General features: G+C 45.4%; 1 protein-coding gene across 1 annotated transcript in view; it reads left to right on the forward strand.

The window, feature by feature from the left end:
- Positions 1-23437, forward strand: part of zfpm2a (zinc finger protein, FOG family member 2a) — a 117656-nt gene that overhangs the window by 17124 nt on the left and 77095 nt on the right. The window contains exons 2-3 of the mRNA XM_076096573.1: positions 13876-14034; positions 22020-22121. Coding sequence (XP_075952688.1) covers positions 13876-14034; positions 22020-22121 — 261 coding nt within the window. The remainder of the gene's footprint in view (positions 1-13875; positions 14035-22019; positions 22122-23437) is intronic.

Below are 23437 nucleotides of genomic sequence, written 5' to 3' on the forward strand. Positions count from 1 at the left end.
CTCTAATCTCATTCACAGATATAAATAAACAAGTAATGCTCTGAACGAGAGAGAGCACACGAGTGAGCACCCAGAGGATTATGGTAATTTGTGGATAAATAGAGGTGTTTAAGAAAGGGGGGAAAAACGTGACTTTTTAGTAAGAAAGTTTAAAAAAAAGATGCGTTTTTGCTCCGTGAACCCAGAGAAACGAATCGGTGAATTGTATTTCTCTGATATTCTGCACAAAGTCATGATCTTCTAATGTCTTTTTGGCAGATTTAGATTTAGTGCACTGTACTCCATTATTCCCCTGGGAATAATTTAGATAATAGATAATAGATAGATAATAGACTTCAGTATTTGCTCACTATTGATCAACAACTTATAAATAAAAGCCCCAACCACTAAATACCACCCACATTAAAACATGCCCATATTGCCGATTGATTTCTAGGACATTGCTCTTTTTTTTTTCTTCTACTCATCTCTTCCAACTTGACATTTGGAAAGTCAGAAATCAATTATGTCCTCTTCCCAAATGAAAGGCGCAAAAAAACTAGTTTATGACTTTAAAGTCAGCCTGGCTCGCCTTTGACACGGCGCATTACAAAGGGAAAGGGAAATCACACTGCATACCTGATCCATAGAAAGAAAAAAAAAACTGAAAAAAAACAGAAAGCCTTTGAAATGGACTGCTGGGTGGGATCCAGTCTGGCACAAGTCGTAGCATTGATGGCACAGCCCCCCTGGGCGCGGGGATACTTGGCCTGGACAAGACGGTTGCTGGGCCCCGTATCAGTGGGCACTGGCCCATCCTCCGGGAGCTCCTAAGCCATGCCGTCTGAAGAAGAACTGATGGGGTTGGCAGCACATATGGGCATGCCACGGGTTTTTATTTCAAAAACAGCCCCGATGTTATCGGTCTTCAGTCGGCGGCACAGCAGCATCAGCGGGCTTCACAGGGAAGGGGGGGGGGTGGGGGGTGAAGGAACCAAGAACCTCCCGCAAATTAACTTCAAAACAACAACTTCTCTTTTGTCCCACATGCGACCGCTCCTTCATACACAGCCCAAGTGCTCCGATCTAATTGCGAACCACCACTTCTATCTTCCATATAGGGTTGAGGTGACAATTTGTTCCAGCTAATTGGACTTTTGTTTGTTTGTTTGTTTATGCGTTGGCCTTCCCTGCACACAACATCAGCCCATCACCAATGGCATCGATATGATGACATATGATCAACTTCAGACGCCACGGTTTTATTTTATTTATTTATTTTTCATAAAACAAAAACCAAGACAGGAAGTCGACAGCCGCAATAGTTTTGGGTAATGGTTAGTTGATAACCATCCACCGGGGGTAATGAAACTTCCACCTTTGATGAGAAGTTGAAAAGCGAGCGTTTCACTGTTGGCTTGGCAGAACATTAGACGTGGCTGCAGGCAGGCAGGGGCAGGGGCAGGCCGGGGATCGAGCTGCTTTAATAGGGCTCATCCAGAGGTGACGGGAGCACTGCACTGAACTGGAGGTGTGAGCCGGGGCTGCCGGTACATATCTTTTGTCTTTCATTATCTTTATTTCCTTATTATTTTAAATGGCCGGTGTGTGTGTGTGTGTGTGTGTTTTTTTCCTCACTAGAAGCTTTTTTGATATCCATTTAGATTGGAGCTTCATTAAAAAACCTCAGACAATGGAGTGACTTCTAATTAAGAAGCGCCGCATCTGGCCCCTGGCACCCTATCCCGTTGTTCCATCTATTTTGCTGGGGAGAATTCATTTGTTTCTTAATTAAGAAAAACACCAATAGCGTGAAAAATCTGCTTATGGTACCTGAATCCTAATTAGTTAAATAGTGAGGGGAAGGCGAAAACACATTCCAGTAGCCCTAGAAATGAACTCGGGAGCTGATAAAAATGAACTAACTAGCCTTGCATAAATCCGAGCTGGGGAGAAAGTGTGCCATCATTATGGCTAAGACAATATGCAAACTATCTTCAAAGAAATCAAATTGCCGGAATGTTTTCATTTGCATGCATTAACCATTAACATAATGAGGAGAAGTGACATTGGACCCGGATTGTGTGTCTGTTCGGATTGATAACTCTGCTGCATCTGCAAATAGTCGCCTCTGCAAAATTATGCCAGCAGTCAAATCAGTGTTGAACTGGAGAGGGAGAGGGAGAGTGATGGAGAGAGTGAGAGGGAGACAGAGACACAGAGAGAGGGAGGAGAGAGAGTGGAGGCTCTTTTTTCTCTCCGTTTTATCAGGGAGCTCTGTGCAAACCTGCTGCAGTGTTGAATCGGAGCCATCATCCTCTGACAGCTATCCTTAAACAGGAAGGGGCCGCGAGTCATTGTCTCTAAGGCTCTGTGGAAAGCTGCTGTGTGTGTGTGTGTGTGTGTGTGTGTGTGTGTGTGTGTGTGTGTGTGTGTGTGTGATTTCGTATGTGTGTGTTTGGGGGCAGGGGGGGGGGACGCATGGGGATGTGCCCATGTGGCTGCAAGCTGGAGATGGACCTTGAGTGGGCACACTTCACACTCGTACATATCGGACACGTGCACACGCCTGCACACAAACTCATGCATGCATGTGTTGTTGTCGTCCCCCCCCCCCCCCCCTTCCTCCACAAAAACACACACACACACACACACATCCGAGTGCTTCCAGGATACCAAAGGCTCACTTATCTGTTCCGTAAAGACTCGCCACGTTGGCGAGTTGGCGGGCAACTAGCCAAATCCGCTGTGTGTTCTCCCCGACTGCAGGCGTCACGCGAAACGCCGAAACCGTCTTCAATATTCAAAATAATTTTCTTCCAACATGCTACTTCCCGGGATCAGCCTCTTAGGTCAAATTATTCAATTAAGTGTCTGTTTATTACTGATACCAAAGCCGGGTGGCGGTTCTACTTATCACCTTTTTTGCAGATTGGTGTTCTCGCAGAATACCACCATAAAGATTGCCTTGGCTGTAATTAAAATGGCACAGAGACAAATTTGGCGCCGGGCTAGGACACGGGGAAATGAAGGAGGTAAGGGGGTGGGGGGGGTGGAGGAATTGCAGGGGCCTCGTTCTGTCATCCAATGAAAAAGTTGAGGCTGTTTTTTAAAAAATTTTGTCAGAGAGCCACTAAATGCCACATGGGAGCAGGTATGTGAAAACAAAAACTACCAAAAAAGCAACCTTTGTGGTGGTGGCGGTGGGGGGGGGGGGGAGTGGGGGGCTGCTCTGACTGGATCGAGCGAACAGGAGGCGAGGGTTTGCGCGGCATGAGCGGATGCCATTCCGACGTCCCGAACGCCAGCCGGGCTCGCGTCCATCCGCGGGGGCCCCCGCGTGCGTTTGATGAGCTATTGGCAGGCTGAGGGGACACGTGTTCACGAGCTTCGTGGCGAAAAACATACCTTTCACCGTCTTTGACTCCACAAGCCTGTGTGACTTGTCGGGGGAAAAAATAGGAAAGAAATCAAAGCGCCAATAAGCTGATGGTGTTAAGCCAGAGAGAGAGAGGGAGAGAGACACAGAGAGAAAAGAAAAGAAAAGACCTGAGCGACTTTGGATTTTGACAGAATCTTCATGCGCTCTCTGACAAAAAATTTGCATTGTTATCGCAGATAACTGGTGATGTTTTTACTTGGTCGTACATTTTTCGTGAAATATGTAAAATGTAAACCGAGCCTCTAACGATTCCCTTAATGACGCGGATCTTGCTTTTTTTTTTTTTTTTTTATACCCCCCCCCCCCCCCCCCAACCCCTTCCGAATCGCGTCTTAGCGGGCTTTCTCGGTGCAGGATGTCTGATATCTGAATATTAAAAGGGAGTTTCAAGCTCATCTGCAAATGTGATTTGCACATATCACACTTCTGCAGTCGTCAAGCTGCTTCATCGCCAAGCTTCTGAGCAAAGACGGCTGGGGAGGGGAGGGAGGGAGAGAGGGAGGGAGGGAGAGAGAGAGAGAAAAAAAGAAAAGGGAAAGATGCACATATGGGTTGCTATTGATGTATTCCATTTCTGACCTAATTTAAATCCCTGCCAACGAGCTCATATGCACACTGTACATTTGCTAAATTACGGAGTGTAAACCTTGCCTCCTCGCGGAGACAGGTGTAAACATCAGTGTTGTCATAATGCATCGCCGGTAAATATGATAATCGCGCCATGCTGCAATAGAGCACAAAATAATTTGGACATCATTTTGATGCCTGAGGGGCCCGGGGGAATGCCCTCCAGAACGAAAGGTGGCCCATTGACATGCTATACACGCCAAGATATAATTATGGCTGCCTGTCTTTGTTCCTCCCAAGCTTCTTCCTCTCAGAGCACTTGTAATTTGCTTGTGATTTTTTTTTTTTATAGGGGGGGGGGTATTCTTTTACGATTGAGTTATTCTCCGAGGACTTGAGTATCTGCGGTTTAGAAACCGGAAGTGACGCTCCTTGCTATTAATTTTTTTGCCTGTGTGGGACGTCGCTGTTTAGGGTATATGCCGTGTGTGACCCCCCCCCCCCCCCCTCATTTGTAGCGCCGGGATCAGCGGGGTCACGGCTCGCCACTTGCCGGCCGTGTCGGGACTCGGGGACTGGCGAGGTGGATTGTCATTTCTGAGGCAATATTTTGACAGCGCCACCGCCTTTACCCGTCCGCCGCGGCTCAACAAAGGTCAGAGCCGTGCCACTTCCATTTACTGCGTGTGTGTGAACACTCAATCCCTGAGGAGTGGAGCTCTCCACATCTCCCCCTGCACGACTCTCCCTCTCTCTCTCTCTCACGCACACAAAGTCTTTCTTTCTGCCTCCCACCATTTAACTCGCTTGTTTTAAGGAGATGGATGTCAGGGCCGGTCCCACACAGAGCTGTAAAGCGGGTCTAAAGCTCCCAAATTTGAAGGGCGATTACCACTTATAAACCTTTACAATTGTGTAAATGGAGAAAAAAAGGAAGCTCTGTTGAGTTTGGCTCACTGCGATGCTCGATTCCCCCTCCTGCCATCATTCCAATTAGTGTATCGCAAAGACAGCCACCTCTCCCTCCTCAGTCACCGCTGTGTTCTCGCTCGCCTCCTATCACACACACACACACACACACACACAGACACACACACACACTGCTGGGTGGTTGTTGTTTTTTTTAAACATAGCCTGGTATGATTGTTACAACTGCACAATGTCTCGATGGTGTCATCCATTTTCTCCCCTGTGTGCTTCGCAGCCACTCCTCAGACACCGAGGCAGGTTATGTCAACCAAATAAGGCACTTGTCAGCGACACAAAAACACATTGTCGCCGGTCCATTGTCACCTGCTCTGCCAGCCATCATATAGGAAGTGATGGAGTGACGGTGTTTTGGGAGCGAGGTGCAAGCATCACCCCCCCCCTCCCCAGGGGTATTATGGGTTTAAATCTCCTCGCGCAGTTCTGCTCCAGGCCAGGGGAGAGCATCATCATTAGCCAGAGCAGATGGAGGGGCTTCAGCACTGTTTTCCTCCCTCTCTTCTCTCTCTCTCTCTCTCTCTCTCTCTCTCTTCTGTCGCGACCACAACTGCTGGAATCTGGTTCGACACAACGCGAGTAACAGCCTCGCTAGACGACGGCTGATGAAATCTGCACGAAATCAGATGAAAGCCATACAGTACGCACACAGAGAAGAGGCAGTCTGATGCATCATTTATTTGTGAAGTGATGAGAGAGGAGGTTTGGTAAAATGCCTCTGTGTGTGTGTGTGTGTGTGTGTGTGTGTGTGTGGTGTGTGTGTGTGTGTTCATGCGTCGTGCTTGTTGTGATTCTTTTGTTTTTGGTAGCAGGAAAAGTGTCGTGCAAGCTGAAGGCGTTGCCTCGTAATGGAGGCTGATGAGGATGTTGAGGAGGTTAAACGATTAGTGGATCGATTGATCGGCAGGAAATGAATGTAACTGGTTTGACATATTAAGCGTTTTCTCAAGCAAAAACAACTTCAAACGTTCTTTGGTTGCAGCTTCTCAAATGTGAGGATTTGCCAACTTTACTCGTCTCGCATTAAAAGGAAAATGAATGTCTTGTAGTTAGAGTCACACAAAACAGGAAATTTGTCATTTCAATTTGTCATCTCGGGTTCTGGGAGATGAAGAAATAAAACTGCAGGTTTTCGAGAGTATTTTACACTGGACTGGAGCACATGACCTATATCAGATATTTCATAAAAACAACAAAAAAAACAACATGAACCCGATGTAACAGCCTGATTCCAAGCAGCTAATCAGTGCAATCATTTATCAATGACGAGTATTTATCTCCAGCAGCCACTAGCTCCCCATTGATGCAGCAGTATTTCACAGTGGTGCTAGAGGCCTGCTACCCAGGGAGCTGGGAGAGAGAGTGTGTGTGTGTGTGTGCTGTCTGAAGCACTGGCAGAATCCTAATCTTCCTGCAAGAAGCTTCACATGGACAGATCAAGAATTAGGAGGGAGGCTGAGGGGGGGAGGGGGGGAGCCCATCTCGGTCTGTGTGTTTTAAAGGACAGTGCTTTGAATGTCATTTGACAATTTCCTTTTAATTAGAACTAATTTACAGAAAGATGCCCACCAGCTAATCTTTACAGGATAATTAACTTCTATTTTCTTTACTTTTAATTAAAAAGTGGAAAAGATTGAGCTGATCCATAAAGAATTGTTCTTTTGAAATGTTCATCAGACTTCACACTTCTTTTGGCATTGGTAATATTTAGATCCTATCTGCTGCCCGCAGTCTCCACTGAGTCCCCCCCCCCCCTTATCCGAGGTATTAAGAAGTGGAACTATCAATAGTAGAAATAGGAACTAGAGGAAAATTAGAATTGAATTAATGAAGAATTTATTGCAAAAGGCAACCCCCCCCCCCCCCCCCCCCCCACCCCCCCCACACACACACACACACACATCCTTCATAATACTGGAATGAAATTGACATCTTAGATATATCCATTTCATAGAAATTCCTTGATGGGAAAATATTGTTTTATCTACATTATTTGATACAGTAATCAGTTTTTTTTTTCTTTTTCTGAAGGCTCCCCAATTAAATTCTTTGAAATGCCGCTCGACTAAAAGCTAATTGTTGCAGAAGCAGCGTTCACAACGTTGCTATTTCAGCAACTCGCCGGCCACTGATTGTTACGAGTATGATGCCTTTTTGTGTGTGTGTGTGAGGTTAAACATCTTAAGACACGGCAACGGGTCTCTCATCCTCGTCATGGCCCTTCACTGGAAGAAAAGTAGTTTCCTCGGCCACTTTTAGCGCCGTCCAACAAGACTTTACTTAGTGGAGATAAAGTGAGCCAATATGAGGTGAGGCGCGGCCGCAGACGGAGCCTCCGCTCGTCTTGCAGACGAGCCAATGGCTGAAGATGGATGCCCCCACTTAACCATGATAGCTCCCTGGAGGAGCTCACTCAATGGCTTCATTAAAAGTGAACGTTCTGGTGGAAAAAGCTCGCTTATAAACCCGTAATTAAGGCCGCACATATTTTACCCGCTTTGTTTCAGCTGTCACGTCCGGTGTACAGGCACATGGTTAACTTTTATTTCCTATAAGTAGCAGAATGACACTAATAAATCACTCAGCCGGAGGAGATGTTACTGGAAGGGCGGAGGACGCTTGAACGCAGCGGAGCGGCCATTTTAACAAGCATTTTTTAAATCTGCAAGAGATCGGGCTTTGTGACTTTTATGGCGTTGCACCAAGCGTCCACTTGGACGCGCGTCTCTGCAAAAGGCTCCAGAGATGGCGAGTGGAGGCGGCGGAGTGAGGCGGGAAACCCGGCGAACTCCACAGAGAAACTGGCTGGCATCTGCTGAGGCCCTCGGGCACGCTCAGAGGTGCCTCCAGCATTTTAATGGCATAGTCAAATGCCAGCATGTTTTCATGCCGTTCCAATTCCAACTCGTTGGATAAAGAAGTGAGAGCGCGTTATTCCCCTTCAACGGTCCAGACAGAGACGCCGGGCGCGACAACACAGGACTTCCAGCGACTCCGCAGAACACGCTGGGATCCAACGTCGCGTCTGATTGGACTAAGATGCGCGACCACGATTGTGTTTTTGGTGAGATGCGGACAGAAATAGTCCTTGTTTCAGAGGACTGATATTATTCTGCATCTGGGCAACACGCAGACAGTGATATTGTCTTTTTCTGTTCCTCAGCCGATGGGTGTGTCTCCGTCTGACTGCATGAAAGCGTAATGTAAACTTTAGTGGGCCATCTAGACGCATGACGTCATCGGATCGCTTTTAGACACCTTGTCATCTCTGCGGGCGCTGCAGCCTCACAGAACAGTGTGTACGTTCAAACGCGTGTGTGTCTTACAAGGATGTGAACACATTTACACACACACACACACCCTCCCTTTTCAACCGGCAAATTTCCAGAAGAGCGTTCGTGGTGCTGAGTTTTCAAGCCGTTTTGTTGACTGTTGAATTGTAAGTGCCCGAATTTAGGAAGGCAGCCATTTCTAATCAGGAGAATTACATTGCTTAGCAACCGGAAAATCAAGTTAAACAATGCCATCGCTTATTCTTGGTCACAGGCTGCGGGCTCTGAGAACACATCAGTCTCCACTGAAGCTGCCGCCGCACTCCTCCCAGCGCGCACACACACACACACACACACACACACACACACACACACACACACATTCACAGACAAAATACAAACGGTAATTTACTTTTGAATCGTGCTACGGCTTTAGCTCCACATTTAGTTTGATCACAGCGTACAACTTGGAAAAACATTTACGCAGTGTGAAAAAAAAAAAAAAAGATGTTAGAAATGGGAAATTCCTTTGAGGGTTCCTGTAGCATATTAAGCTATTAAGTGTTGCACAAATGGTATCTATTTCATTACAGTGATCAAGGATTAAATTAGAGGCTTGAGCCCTGTAACATATACACTAAGACTCCTCCAAGGCTGAGGGAGCCCTCTGCTTCCCAAAGGTCATTAGAGCTGAGGAGAGAGGATGGCCCCCAGTCTCTCCTCGCCTCTCTCCACTTCCTCCCCCTCGCTCTCTCTCTCTCTCTCTCTCTCTCTCTCTCTCGCTCTCTCTCTCAGCCTTTCCAATCCTTTGTGCAAGATGAGAGAAAAATGTTTTTTTTTTTCTATTTCCACGTGTGTTTTTTCTCCAGCTGTGGAGGTAAACACGCAGCATAAATGTGCAATCTAAGCCTGTACCTGGCCCTCGCCACGCACAGCTACTTGCAACTTGAGACAAAGTCTACACTTCCTCCCTGCAGAAGTTTGAAGGGTCCTGCGGTGTGTGTGTGTGTGTGTGTGTGTGTGTGTGTGTGTTCGCCCTGTAAGCGAGGAAGGCCCCAGTATCAGTGTTGGCACAAAAGGACCAGTCACAGGGAGTGCAGTTGGCAGAGGGTTGAGCCGTGTGGCCCTGTTGGATTTTTTTTTTCTTTCTTTTTTTTCGGGCTGCATTATGCATTCATGTTTAGTCTCAGGTGCTGCGTTTTATCCCCCAGGCCAGCTTGGACACATTTTCAATGGACCTTTTGGATGCAAAACTGTATAGGTGGGAGCAAAAAAAGATTTCCATGCTTATAGAGATCTGCCGCTTTGTTCTGTCAGATTCAATTACCTCACCTCTAATTAGGGAGCTATAGAGGAGGCTGGGTTTGTGATCCACGCATCGCACTGTGGAGCCCGCTGATAATGCGAGGTATCGCTATCACAGCCCGGCCACAAGCTCCACACATTGAAAAAAATAAATAAATAAAAGCGTGGCCATGAAATAAGCAGACGCTCGTGCACTTTTGCACACACATATTTGTCTTATTTTGTGAGTTTCGGAGGCAAGGTTGGCATATCTGTGGGGGTTTTTAGTTTTCTCCCGTAAGATATGCTCATTCCACCACCTCTGTCCTCGTCCTCTCTCCCTCTGTGACTCATTAATCCTCTGTCCATCATATGGTCTCAGCGTATCACCCCATTTTATAGACTCAGCGGGGGCATTACCATATCCCTCTCCGGAGCTCCACTCCGCATGGCCGATCCCTATCAGACAGAGGCCACGCCACGAACAAAAGAGCCACTGTGATCAGGCCTTGCATTCAGCCACCAATGTCTCTATTAGCATTGGCTGCTCCTGGCTGCACGACTGTTTGAACAGGGAGCTGAGATTTCTCCTCTCTGGTCGGCGGAGGAAGAGCCCGATGAACGCGGATGATACCGCTCGGGGCGGAGGGCTAGCAAACCGAGCCCTTTTCTCTACAAAGTCAAGCTTGTGTATTAGCACTTGGTGGTCCGACCTGGACTTCAGGGAGAGGATGAGCATTGTGGGACAGCGACTGATGATTATTTTCTTTATTTATCCGATGATTATTTTCCAGGTTGATTGATTGTTTAGTCGAGTGGTTTCAAACACATGTCCACTTGTGACACTCGTCAGGCTACGGACATCTGAGTATGTTCTAGGATTTAGAATTTGAGGAGGAAAAAACACCACAGGAAGTTATATTTGAAACATACTGTTTATGTAACAGAAACATTTATATGTATTTAGAATTAATTAGCATTTTAGCCTCATCATGGGACCGCCTTGGATACAGAGGCACTAATGCTAATATCAGGCCGATACTGACTCAAACAGCTGGATCGGGTGTCCGTGAGAATGGAGTCGATTTATTCAATTTAATTATATGTTTTTATAATTATATACTGGAACTTGTTGCTGCATTAAAAGAGGTTTACACTTAAATTGCAATTCCTGTTAATTTTTTACCAAGTTGCCTCTGTAGGGTTTATTATAATAATACATAATTCAGTACATTTATATCTATATATTTATTTGTGACATTTTGTTCGACAAAGTAATGAAAGTTATGATGTTGCTTTACACATTAAACAATAATCCCAGTCACTTCCACACAGTGAGGCATACAGCTTGATAGGTAAACACTGGTATCGGATCGGTACTCGGTATCGGACGATGTCCAAACCCCAGTTATCAGTATCGGTATTAAGACTGATGAAGTTGCATTGGTTCGTCCCTAGCCTCAGATATTTAGGATCTCTTGGGGTTCCAAGTTGGGAACCGCCTGTTCAGGGATGTGCAAGGAGACATCTTCTCCAAATGTCCAGAAAATAATGACATTTGAGACGCTGCCATTTCTGCTGCCTCAAGGACAATTTCTTGATCAATCAATTATCAAAATAGTTTTGTTCAGAGGAGGTTTTCAGAAATGTAACTGATGTATGTTTGATGATGTTTTGAAAGCTTGGATTCGTATTTCAAACTTGAAAACAGCTGCCATCAATGGCGACTTGGCTTTTCTTTTGTAAACAGTGGAACAGTTGAAGACGCCCACATGGTGCAAAGCAGGGTTTGTATAGATTATATCACACGGACAAGACAGACTCAATGAGTGACAAGACTACCAAGAGGTTCCCAAGTAAGTTTCCAAAACACTGTGTTTGCATCCAGAATCACCTCTCATGTAAAGCTCCCTGCTTTAAACAGAACTCTGAGTCTGTTTTAATGAGCGCAACAATTTTAAGGCGGACTGTGTTGTTTTCCGGGGCGGCGTAGAAACGCCGACGCTCTCCCTGCGGTGTCATTGGCCATCTGAACTCCAGAGTGAGGGCCTGATAAGAGGGTGAGGCCGCACACATTCCATCGGGGCCCAGTTCGTCAGCGGACCCTATAGAAATGCACCAAGAGGCGCGGGTCACACGGGCGAATGTGACAGGATTTTAAACAGTACACAACTAAATATAGCGGGGGGGGGGGGGGGGGGGACGCCACTATCAGAAAATGAGTTAGGAGTGTGGTGCTGGTCGTTTAGAAAGTCATTATTCTTATCATTGCTGTCTCTGAAATAATTTCAGGTCTCTCCATGCAAGGAATACTGTATAATAAACTAAACATGTGAGAATGCTCACAAACTTTGTTAATCTACGCCGAGCCCGGGAAGTAGCTTTCAGCCCCCCCACTTAATGTCTCAGACTGGGTTGGAGTGTTTCATTTTTCCATATTCAGCAAGGCCTCCGGTGTCTCTATCGCTTTGAAAAAGCTCCATTTAGTTACTATCTGCTAGAGTGGGGAAGTGAGATGCCCTTATTCCGAGTCTATTAAACCTCAATTCTATCTCATCTTATCTCCCTAATCTTTGTGTCTTATTGACCATGAAGTTTATCTTTAATCTCCCTTTACCCTTATTATCGCACGACACTGTAGGTCTATTTTCTGCGGTGCAATGGTGCTGCTGTATTTGCCGGCAACAGAGGAAGAATCGTTTAGTTGTACACACAGTTCTTATTCAGCTGTGTAATGGAATGTGTACAGAGTGTGTGTGTGTGTGTGTGTGCGTGTGTATAGAAACGCGTTTCTCCTCGCACTGTCCTCAATTGCCTTGGCAGGAGCTTTTTTTTTTTTTTAACGCCAGTCATACAATCTCCCCTTGATGCAGCGATATTTATCTCCCGGCATCATCTTGAGCGATGGTCGCCTCATGGAGTCACTTCACGCCTCGCTTCGCTCCTCGGCGAAATCAGCAGAAGGCGCCGGATAAGATCATAAAACTGTATCCTAATTTGAAAAGCGCCACTCCTTCTCTGCCTCCGCAGTGTCTATTAGGAGATCTGTGCGCTAATTCTTTTCATGTCCGGGGCTTCCTGCAGATGTGCTGCTTTCTACAAAGGGGTAATTTATAAGACTAATGAAAAGAGCAAGCGCTTTTGCGGACATCGGGGGGGTCTTTTATGAGGCTCGGTGCGGGGGAAGAAAGAGAAACAGGAGAGGCCCCGCTTTCTGAACTGAAATGACTGCTTTATTAGAGCTGAGGGGGCCTCGCTCGCGCTACAATAGAACAAACACGTTGGAAGGTGTCGAGAGGATGTCGGCGCGCTCTGTTTGAGCTCCGGGGTGATGCACGAGAGGCTGCAAGCGAAGCGCACGTGTGACAGGCAAGACAGCGTCCACATCTGGCAGCACTTTTGATTTTTTTTAAGAAAATGACGCAGGTTTTCACGTATTATTTCATAACATAAACTAACCTTCAACTCCTTCGCCGTGGTAATTCACGTGCAGGCGTGTTGTGGTGGGGGAAGGAGAGGTGCGGCGGATGCACATTATCTTAATAACATTCAAATGCCGGATGAGATGTTTCTCAGAACTAATACAATCCCAGGTAGCAGTACGGTAATTCCATCAGCGCCCTTGATTGAAGCAAAAAATGGTAATATGCAAATGGGGAAAAGAGATGTACAGCTACGAGCGAAACTCCGGAATCATTTAGATTTTAAAGAAATAATATTGCACAGAGGGGGGGAAAACATTAATCACACGGAAAAGTGTCTCCTTTAAGATTGCACTGGTGTATTACCCGGAGGCACGGAATGTAAATGGAAAATCAACATTGTACCCTGTGATAAGGCTAACAAATTAATAAAAGTATTTTCTTCCCTCCTCCCTGGCTGATGCCTGGATGAAAAGTCTGGAAAAGGAACTTTTCTTCTTTTTCTTTATTTTCCTGCCCTCCCTCCGTCTGTGTGAGGTTTTGTTTTGCAGGTGTAGCGGATTAACATCAGCGCTCACCTTGGCTGCAAGTCAGCGGGGGTTTTTTTCAGTCTCGAAGGGCTTTTTCAATAGCTATAATGGAAGGACCTTTGTGGAATATTATGGCAAAGTAATATTCTTTATTGACACAGCCTTATCTTTGTCTATGCTGTGTGTCTGAACATGGAGCGTATAGACCGTGCAGTGCTGTGCTGCTCTTTGAGTTGCATCTACATTTGCGGTATCTCAACAAAAGAACCAAGTAGAAGGAGTTTTTTTTTTTAGAGAGAGAGCCTGAAGGATGTGATGAAACTGCTGAACATCTTCCTTGTGTGTTTGTGTGTGTGTGTGTATTCATGTGTGTGTGTGTTTGTGTGTTCCCTCAGGTCCTCTGGAGGATGGCCTGGAGGAAGAGGAGGAGGAGTGCGTCTCCGAGGAGAACGAGCTCTTGGCCAAAGACGAGTTCTCGGCGGAGGAGAACTTCTCTGCCGAGTTTGAGGCAGAGAACATGAGCTGTGAAGACATGGAGTACTTCTGCAGCAAAGGTGTGTGTGTGTGTGTGTGTTTTTTACCTGTGCGACAATATGTTGTCTGCCGAGCATCAAAACTAAGTTAAACTCCTGCTAATGGCTTCTAATAAAAATTCCTCAACATGTTCAAATCAGACCTGGCAGGACTTGTGTCCGATGGCGACGCTTTCTCCCGCATCGCTGCCGATGAGTTGAAGCCATCCATTCTGATATTTGATCCCAGAAAACAACCCAAGAGCAGTGGTTTGATCTGGGAGAGGGAGTTGGCATCGGCACCGACGCTGGCGCTCCCTCTGTGGCGGTGCGTTTGCGAAAGGCGTGCGTTACGGCGGCGCCCAATGCACCGGCGCTTCCCTTTTTTGTGCCGGCGCTGAGGCTCTGTGAGCGCCTCGGCAGCACCTGCTGCCGCTCGGAGGTCCAGCACTATGAAAGCGCCACGGCGGCGCCAAGTGCGCCCGAGCCCCCTTTGAACTCCGATTCAATTAGACTGCTTCTTTGTGTGTTTGTTTCATTTTCGGTCACACCTTGCCATCACAGGAGCTAATTTGTGGTCTGCTCCAGGTTACAGTGTGAAGATGACAGACTTGTCCCGCCTCCCTTCCCCCTCCCCCCCCCTGACTCCCCCACCCCCACCTCTTCCTAGCACACGTGGCTTCCACTACCCCAGGTGTCCCCCCCCTCCCCCACTCTTACTGGCGCACGAATGCCATAAATTTGACTTTTTAATGAAGGGCCGATGCTTTGAATGCCTGCCTCCTCTTTCTCCTTTCAAAGGGGAAATTGTTTAGAATTATTTCTTCACACTTCTAAACTGATGTGCCTCGTGGGATTACATTATTGGAGAAAAACAAATCTTTCATGTTTCAAGGTAGGCTATGCCCCGGTAATCGTATCAATAACGCTTTCCTTTTGTTCTCCGGGAAAAGTTGAACGGCGCAATTGTTCGGAAATTGCAATTACCGGCGATGCTTCGTTGGCTCTACCCTCTGTCTCCGTCGTAATGTACCCAAACTTCAAAGTGGAACGTATGGTCTTGTAATAACCCAGTAGCTATGAAATAGATGTTGGAGTACACACTGGTGGCTACAGCTAGAAAAGGGGGGGGAAAAGTACAACTTGTGAAAATCTTCAAAGCACCTTGTCAGAGCTGTTTGATATTTCCATTGTTTCGGTTAAAACCGTGTCAGGAACTGGGCCTCAAATCTCCCTTCCATGTTTATGAACAAAGTCAACACTAAATAGCAATCCCAAATGTCAAATACTACTTTTTTTGAAGGGACTGGTAATCTGTTCCTTGTCATACACAAGCCTTACTAGTCAGATTCTTTTCTATTACTTTGCTATCTAAGCTTAGAGAAGCTAAGTCTCCCATTGCCTCCTAAGACCTAAACGATGTACTATCCAAATTTCTTTTCTTTTTTTTCCTCGGTGGCAAGTTGTGTGCAATCATCAGGTGTAGCCATTTTCCCCATGATCCCTCCCTTCATTAGATCTATTTAAAACTAATGTCGGGGTGGCTTAAATTTACCCCACTTATGTGAAAGCGCCGTGAATTAAACGGGACGCAATCCTGGCGGCATTAAATGGTTTTAAGTGTGTTATTCCTCGACTATAGGAGGAAAAAAAGAGAGAGCCCCCTTGATTAACTAAACCCTCTCAAATGTGATGGCGTGCGGTAATTAGCCCTGCGCGGACTTGAACGTGGGTTTTAAAGCAGCCACTCATCCCATGGCCTTTATCTTCTGCTGCTTCCCGGAGAATAAGGTCTCCCGTGTAAGGTTCCTCCACTGAGCAGTGACTCTCTGGTCTTAGCTTAGCCTTGTATCTGTGTAGTCACTCTCTGAAATGGGCTTGTCAGGGGGACCTAAAACCTCCATTAAAAGTTTCAGTCTATAATAGGTATTAAAAAGCTGTAGGAACACAAAGAGGAGTACCAATTTTCATTAACATATGAAGCACTTATTAACTTTGATCAGAGTGCGGTGAAGTAGCAAAGCCGCTTAAAGGCGCAAAGGTCAAGAAGTTGAATGCCACCAAAGACTCAGCCATTTGCCTTACCCTTGCAGAAAAGGGACTCCCCAGATAAGTGCGTGGAGCACCTTGGCGTCACATCTTGGTCTGAGGCTTGGGAACCTCTAAATTGGGCGATGGTTGACCCCGTAACCCGTTTAGTTAATGGTGTCATGGCCCTCCATGGTCTTTGGTGCTCTCGTGGATGTGGTTTGGAGGATGCTGGTGGTATCACATAGAGGCCTGTTAGCCTTCAATTTGCACCAGAAATATAAATTCTCACAGATTGTAGGCAGCGAGTGTAATGCATTTAAAAAAGGACAAGTGACATACAATGCATATACCTCCAAAGCCCCTGCTGTGTTATCTTTATCAGCGGTTCCTAACCTTTTAGGCCCATGACCCTAAACACAAACTATTATCTGCCTGCTACCCTCATCATAGGGGCATACGTCTTTCATATGAGGGATTCTATTCTTTGGACTATTTCCATCTTAAGCTATTTCAACTTCATCGCATTTCAGAGAACTTCAGTGATGAGACAGCTTTAGTTACTTTTCAGGTTCAGATTTTAGATAGAAAACTCATCAACAAATATTATGTGATGTACCCAAAGTAGTTTAAATCATCCAAATTTAGACTGACCAGGTCCATCAATAATAACAATCCAATAACATACATTTTGAGTAATGAACATTGGATGAAGCCAGGTTCAGAAGTCTTGTTTTGTTTTGTTGACACATTAGCCAAAGGTTTTCATAAAGGGATATATCTTTGTATGAATCCATTAATCAGAAAATACTGTTAACAGACAGAAAAATAAATTAATTTTCTGCATGTTTTTAGGAATAAAATGTTCTGTAAATAAGACTGAATGATATATGAACAAACCCCTCAGTAAAACATTCAGAATATAGATAGGAACATGTGGTGTATGTAAGAGCTACTGAAGTGGAGACTGCTGGCTCAGAATGAAATATAACGTGCCTTTAAAGATGTGTATTGTAAAATGACATACATTTTGAAGACACTACAGGTGAATAGGGTACAACATTTGACTAAAAGATATCACCATGAAACTCCTTCAGCTGATTATTTACATCAAGACAATCACTTTTTTGTAAGTGTGTAAATATGCAAAGGAGGCATTATCTTTTGTCAACTATTTGTGAAATTAGGAGAAATCTCCAGATGTAAATAGACAGTGTGTGGTAACCTTAAACACCTACATTTGTATTTATGGATTAACTGAATTTAGCCAAAAATCTCAAAATTGACCAGTGCATTAAAAACTGTTTTTGCCAGAGGTGTCTCCCCTTAAAATGGGCTAAAGTCCAAATTCAGAGCACATATTTGATGAGGGACTGTCTCTGCTCTCAACATGGCGAGGGCTTAGCCGCACCTAGCAGCTGCTACGGTAGACATCACTCCACTACGTCTTTACATGGCAAATAGTTGTTTAATGCTATATTAATGCTATATTTTGATGATCATACTTTGATGATAATACTATACCTTTACTGTAGTAAACTTTGGAATAAAGGACTTTTACTTACAATTTCGTTCAATGGAATGAATGTCAGTAACACTCAACTTAAAGGTATGCAGGAGAGTGTTTAATATACATGCGATTAGAGGGTGTTTGCTTACCTATTGAGAGCTCTGTGAGAAAAATAAAAAAGGCCTCACCTCTAAAGAAATAACCTTGGCTTTTCCTTTCGATGGAAACAGAACCTTACCTCAAACAACGTCTCCTGCTCGGTACAAGTTCACATTTATGGAGCTCTGCTTGTGAAGATTCCACAGCAAAGATTTATACTCCCCCCCCCCCCCCGGCTCCATAATTGTAAGAAAGATACCTTTTTTTATATACTGAGTGGCATCTTTCTTTTTACTGAAATTGTGAAATTTCACCTTGCTGTTTCACCCCGTCTTTTATTGTTGGCTATCTGTGAAGTTCAGCACAGGGTGTTGCCACAAGCTGTTCCCTTTGTGCGCTCCAAGTGTTGTCTGATGACAAACGACTTCCTTAGTTTGCTCCGACATTAGATTTACATGTCATTTCATGTATCTCACTTCCTCGATGTAAGACGCCTTTATGGGAGGTAAAAACAACATGATTTTTCAGCTCAAACTGCTTGTTTCTGATGCTGTTGTGAGCGTTTATGTATCCAACTAGTAAGAACATATTGCGCTCTCCCCAAATTACCCCCCCAAAAAAAAAAATCAGGAACATTTTATCACAGTGGAAGTGAAGAGTGAGAGCTGGGGACCGCACGCGCGGTGCTTAACACGGCGAACAACAAACCCACCTTGACCCGTGGAATAACCTCTCGGTGAGCAATTTGACTTGCGGCGGTCAGAGGCGTACAGTAACCAACGGAAAGTGGCAGAATTAATTATGCCACTCTTTGTGCAACACAGAGGCAATCAGAATCCCCAGCAACACGGGAGGAAGATCTCCTTGGCGCTTTCGCCACAGCTGCCGATGCCCAGAATGGCAAATGTGGAATTTTAATACACAGTCGATGCTGGAGAATATGGGGAAATGCTAATTTGCGGTGCGATAAGATGAATCGCGTCATCCCTTTAGCCCCATTTGACTCAGTGGAGGAAATTAATCATTAATGTTTGTTAAGTATGACAATCTAACTGGGCCAGATCTACATGCTCAGAGACTGAGGCAGAGCGAGATAAAGACCCGGGCTGCAGACAGGGAGGAAAACTGCCAGATTCTGTAATGATGGGAATTTATTGGCATTTAAAGAGACAGTGGCGAGGCATTTCACTAATAGCCTCCCTCCATTGGAGTGCCTCTGCCTCCCACAAATTGCACGCAATCCAAACCTATTTTTCAGATAGCAGGGAAGTCTTACAGCCATGCTTGACTTTGGTGAATAAGGTTGCTTCCTGGATTGGACTTTATCTGTCGCAGCGTAATCTACATCAACAAGCAAATATGCAATATCAACAGACTAGCACTACCACTGGTGGTGGTGGGGGGGGGGGGGGGGGGATAGCGGGCGGGCAGGCAGACGGGCACCCCCCCCCCTCCTAATATAATATTACATTCTGAAAATCACTGCCGAGCTCAAACACTAGCAAGATTGGGATGGGTTTAGGAAAGTGGCAGCGGGTTAGTAACACATGGAAACCTGTGCAATCTCATGTGAAGACTTAAAAAATACTTATACTCCATTTTGCAGGAATTGTGACCTGTCTCTGGACTCAGTGGCCAGGATTAGAGTGCTCTGAGCTCCTTAAAGTCGCACGCGAGAGATTGACATTTTCAAGGGCTGCCTTGGCAGAGACAATGCTAAAAAGGGGGGGGGGGGGGGGGGGGGGGGGGGGAGAAAAAAAAGCCAATATGACTTTGTTGCTACCTTGCTCCAGGAATTGTTTGTGTAAATCGGCTATAAGCTTATTGACCCGGACGCGTAGCACGCTGCGTGCGACTGCGATTTGGCTAGAGAGCTGTCCTTTGATAGAGCGGCGATAGGGCTGATTTTAACAGCTCACTGGCTCCTCTTGCATGCCCGCCAACCCTTTCGCCCAGCAGGCCGCCTCGTCTCCCCAGCACCCCCCCCCAACCCCCTCCATGTCCCTTCTGTTCCGTTCAGCCTTCTCTCACTCAACCTTAAGTATCTCCATTTGATTGCGCGAGGAATGGAGCCCAAGCCAGATGTAAATTATGATCCAGGTGATAATGTAGAGGATGATCATTGACAATCTGTCTCCCTTGATAAGACGGCAGAGGGTTTCAATTCAAATGATGAAACAAGGCCGAATCTCTATTACTTACTGTGGACCTCTGCGAACGAACGGAGCACCTCAATCAATCTGTTCCTCTATCAGAAAGGTCAGATCTCCTCCGTCGTTTAAAACCATTAAAAAAATGAGCCTCCACATTCCCTCCGTAGTGCCGTTTTTCATCAAACCGTACTGTAAGCAAAAGGAGTGCTGCTCCAGCACTTCTTCTGCCGTGTGACATTTGTGCAGGAAAACTTCATCAAAGCCCTGTGACATTGTTCCCTGTGAGGTTGCCGAGGCGATTGTGTTTAAAATGCACTGCAAACTGCGCTAGATAGAAGGCAGAAAATCCTTAATCACTGCTTAATTAAGGAATCATCTTGTAGCTTCATTTCCCGGGCTGTAATTAAACACTTCCAATACGTTTCGTTACAGGGCTTAACATGTTCGCCTGAGATCAAGGTAGTGCCTTTAATGTTATCTCGCCAGCTTCTTCTTCTTTTTTAACTCCGCTCCATTGGAAGGAACTGTTGATATGCGCCTTTGTTATCCTCGTCATAATACGAGCCTGGTATGCTGAAGAGCTTTCTCCGGGCCCAACAATAAATAGTGGGGGAATTTAGTTGAGTGGGCTCTCTGATAATGTACTGGGGAAAGTGGGAGAGGAGCGGGGGGCTGAATCGCCAGCCCAAGCAGACACTTGCATAAGCAAAACTGGGTCAGAATGACCTCATGTACTGTAAGTAGGACATGTTCCTGCACACTTCCCTTCAGCATCACTTTTTTTCCCCCTTCGTATACGTCTCCTCTTTCAGCACGAGGCAGAAAGCTGACATCCTTTTGGCAATGTTTGCTACCTTCTTTGAAGTGAGCCATGTGAAAAAAAAATAGCTAAACAAGCATGGTGTGTGTGTGTGTGTGTGTGTGTGTGTGTGTGTGTGTGTGTGTGTGTGTGTGTGTGTGTGTGTGTGTGTGTGTGTGTGTGTGTGTGTGTGTGTGTGTGTGCGCTTGATCTGGAGATTAACCTAACTGAGGACGGACGGCGCTGGAGTGAAGTAGTGTGTGTCCCGTGGCAGTTGTCGCTGGAAGTGTGATAACTAACACTCTGAAATGCTTTTTGGAAGTTGTGGGGGGGGGACCGATACAGCTATAGTAAACAACAACATGTATATATGCCCCATCATATTTGGTATGATTTTTATCATATGGACGTGCTGTATGAGCTACATCATTACGATGCATTGTCTCTGTCATATTTGACATTTAAATCTACACGTCGATCCCCTTTTCTTCCTTGTCGAGTGTGTGAAGTGTAGTAATCCATTGTAGTAATCCAGGCCTGTCCTTGACCGTTCACGATTGGGGGGTTTAAAACATCAAAGGGCCGAAAACGATATGGTGACAAAAGTGGGAGAAGTGTTCCTCCACAAACTATCAACCGGCGCTATGCGCCCCGAGCAGATTTGCTCTCACTCGCCCGAGTTTGGAGAGACGGCCACTGTGTCAGCCACAGTGGATTTATCCGGAGCACCGCACCGAGGGTTCACCTACTGCGCACTGATTTATGTGCCTATAAACTTTGAGTACAAACTGTGCTTACTGTAGACATGCAAAAATAGATTTCTCTTTTTTTCTACAGTAAGTGTATCTTAGAGCGCCGAACAAGCGCCCCAGTCAGTGTTGCTTGCTGCACACTCGGGAGGCGGAGTCTGTTTAACAAGGTCTTTAAGCATTTACATCCTTGAGAGAGATACCCAAATATCCCTTAGCGTGGTCCGTGTGAGCCTCGCGACTGTAAATCAGCCCTACATCCTATAACACACATTCTCGCTCGCTCCACAATAGATCAAACGGTAATAAATAGCCACCTCTCTCCCACACATTGCTTTCCTTCCTGTTCCACGGGGCTTCCTCCTGTTCCTGCAAGCACTCATGGGAACTCCTTTTTACATAAAAGTATGCAGCTGGACCTGGTGATCTCACTGCAAAATAGACATTCAACAAACTATACAGACAGTCGCACACAATGACAATGGCTCACATGACTTCACATTGTGACACTCAAACATTACAGGAAAGGGTTATAAAACTAAATTATTTTTTTCTTAAGTCCTAAGAACAGCACAGTCTATAATGCAGCGCTTCATTAAATTAGGCATTGCACATTTGGATTGAGTAATTCTATCATTTTGTCTTGTGTGCTTTATATGACTTCATTCATTTCTTTTTCTGCCCTGCAGGAGAAGAAGATGGCAACCGAGAAGTAGGAGAGTCGGAGATGGACGTGCAGGGCGAGAAGACCAGGCATACCATCGTGGGGCCAGATGACTGGGATGGTCCAAGTAAGAGAAGTCTTAATATCACTTTCCTAGATGGCCACTGAGGGCCATCTGAAGGTTGAGCCTGGTCTCATTCCCAGGGCGGCAAATACCGACGCTCGGGCAGTGGGCCTGTGCGTCTTGCTACCGACGCACAAGTCACACTTTGGCCTCCGTACAAGACGCACCGGGCTTTCAACAGAACAGCAACAGAAGCATTATGAGCAAGAAAGTCTGCTGAGGACAGGAGGAATTTGTGGTGGATGGGACAAATAAACACGCAGGACCTTGACCCAGGGGACCGGCATTTGTGTCCCATGTGGAACCAAAAATAATGTTGTTTTTACTAAAGACGCTATGTCACGTGATGCTGCGTCAGTGAGCCATGTGACATTACTTCCGAGGTTATTGTAACCCAACCACAATGTTAACTACGTGTTACAATGTTAACTATGTGTTAATATGTTAAACACGCTTTACAACATTAACTACGGATGTACGTTAAACACGCGTTACAACCATGTTTTACGACATTTACTATGAGTCACAACCACGTGTTACCGCATTAACTAACTATGACGAGTAGGGGTGAGATGATGTTGGACAGTAGTAACCAATTTCCAATGCATGGTGCCTAGTTTGAGGTTAAGTACAGTATTGATTTTGTCATTGAATGGAAAAGGAGCAAAATGAGCACGTATGGTTCAAAAGTAAGAAAGCATTACGTCCTTCATAGCAACCATAGACGGACAAGTGAGTCAGAAGTCTGCCTGCTACATAACAAACCACCCACCATTCAGTTAACAGCACATTCAATTACCAACAATTGCTTGCGCAAAGAAAGCAGGTAAATCTTTTAGAGAAGTGCCCATAATGCAAAGCAGAAGTAGCGTTTCTGAAGAGTTTACAACACATTTTTTTTAATCTTGTGCTGCCCTTTTACTAAAAGAAACTTCATCAAAGTGATGGATAATACATTGAACAAAATAGTTGCACAGCAATTACTGCTCAGCAATAGCCTGCACCCACACTGCTGAACACACAAAATATGATTTCATTTAATGCATAAAATGACCTCAAGAATTTATTGCAGGTACATGCGTTTGTACAAAAAAAAGAGAAAGAAAGAAAAGAGAGAGAAGAGAGAAGAGAGGGGGGAGAAAAAAGAGGGAGAGAGAGGGAGAAAAAAGTGGATTTGGGCAAGTTGCGCTTGCTGGCTCGAAGCCCCCCGGGGTGTGTATTTTATACTGACAGTGAATCAGTGTTATCGCACCTATCAGATAATGCATTTATCATTAAATTTCACATTTGCATTTAAATCTGGGGAAGGAAATGAGCAT

This window comes from Anarhichas minor, unplaced genomic scaffold (genome assembly GCF_050575085.1).
Source record: "Anarhichas minor isolate MPS153535 unplaced genomic scaffold, ASM5057508v1 ptg000022l, whole genome shotgun sequence".
Lineage (NCBI taxonomy): Eukaryota > Metazoa > Chordata > Actinopteri > Perciformes > Anarhichadidae > Anarhichas > Anarhichas minor.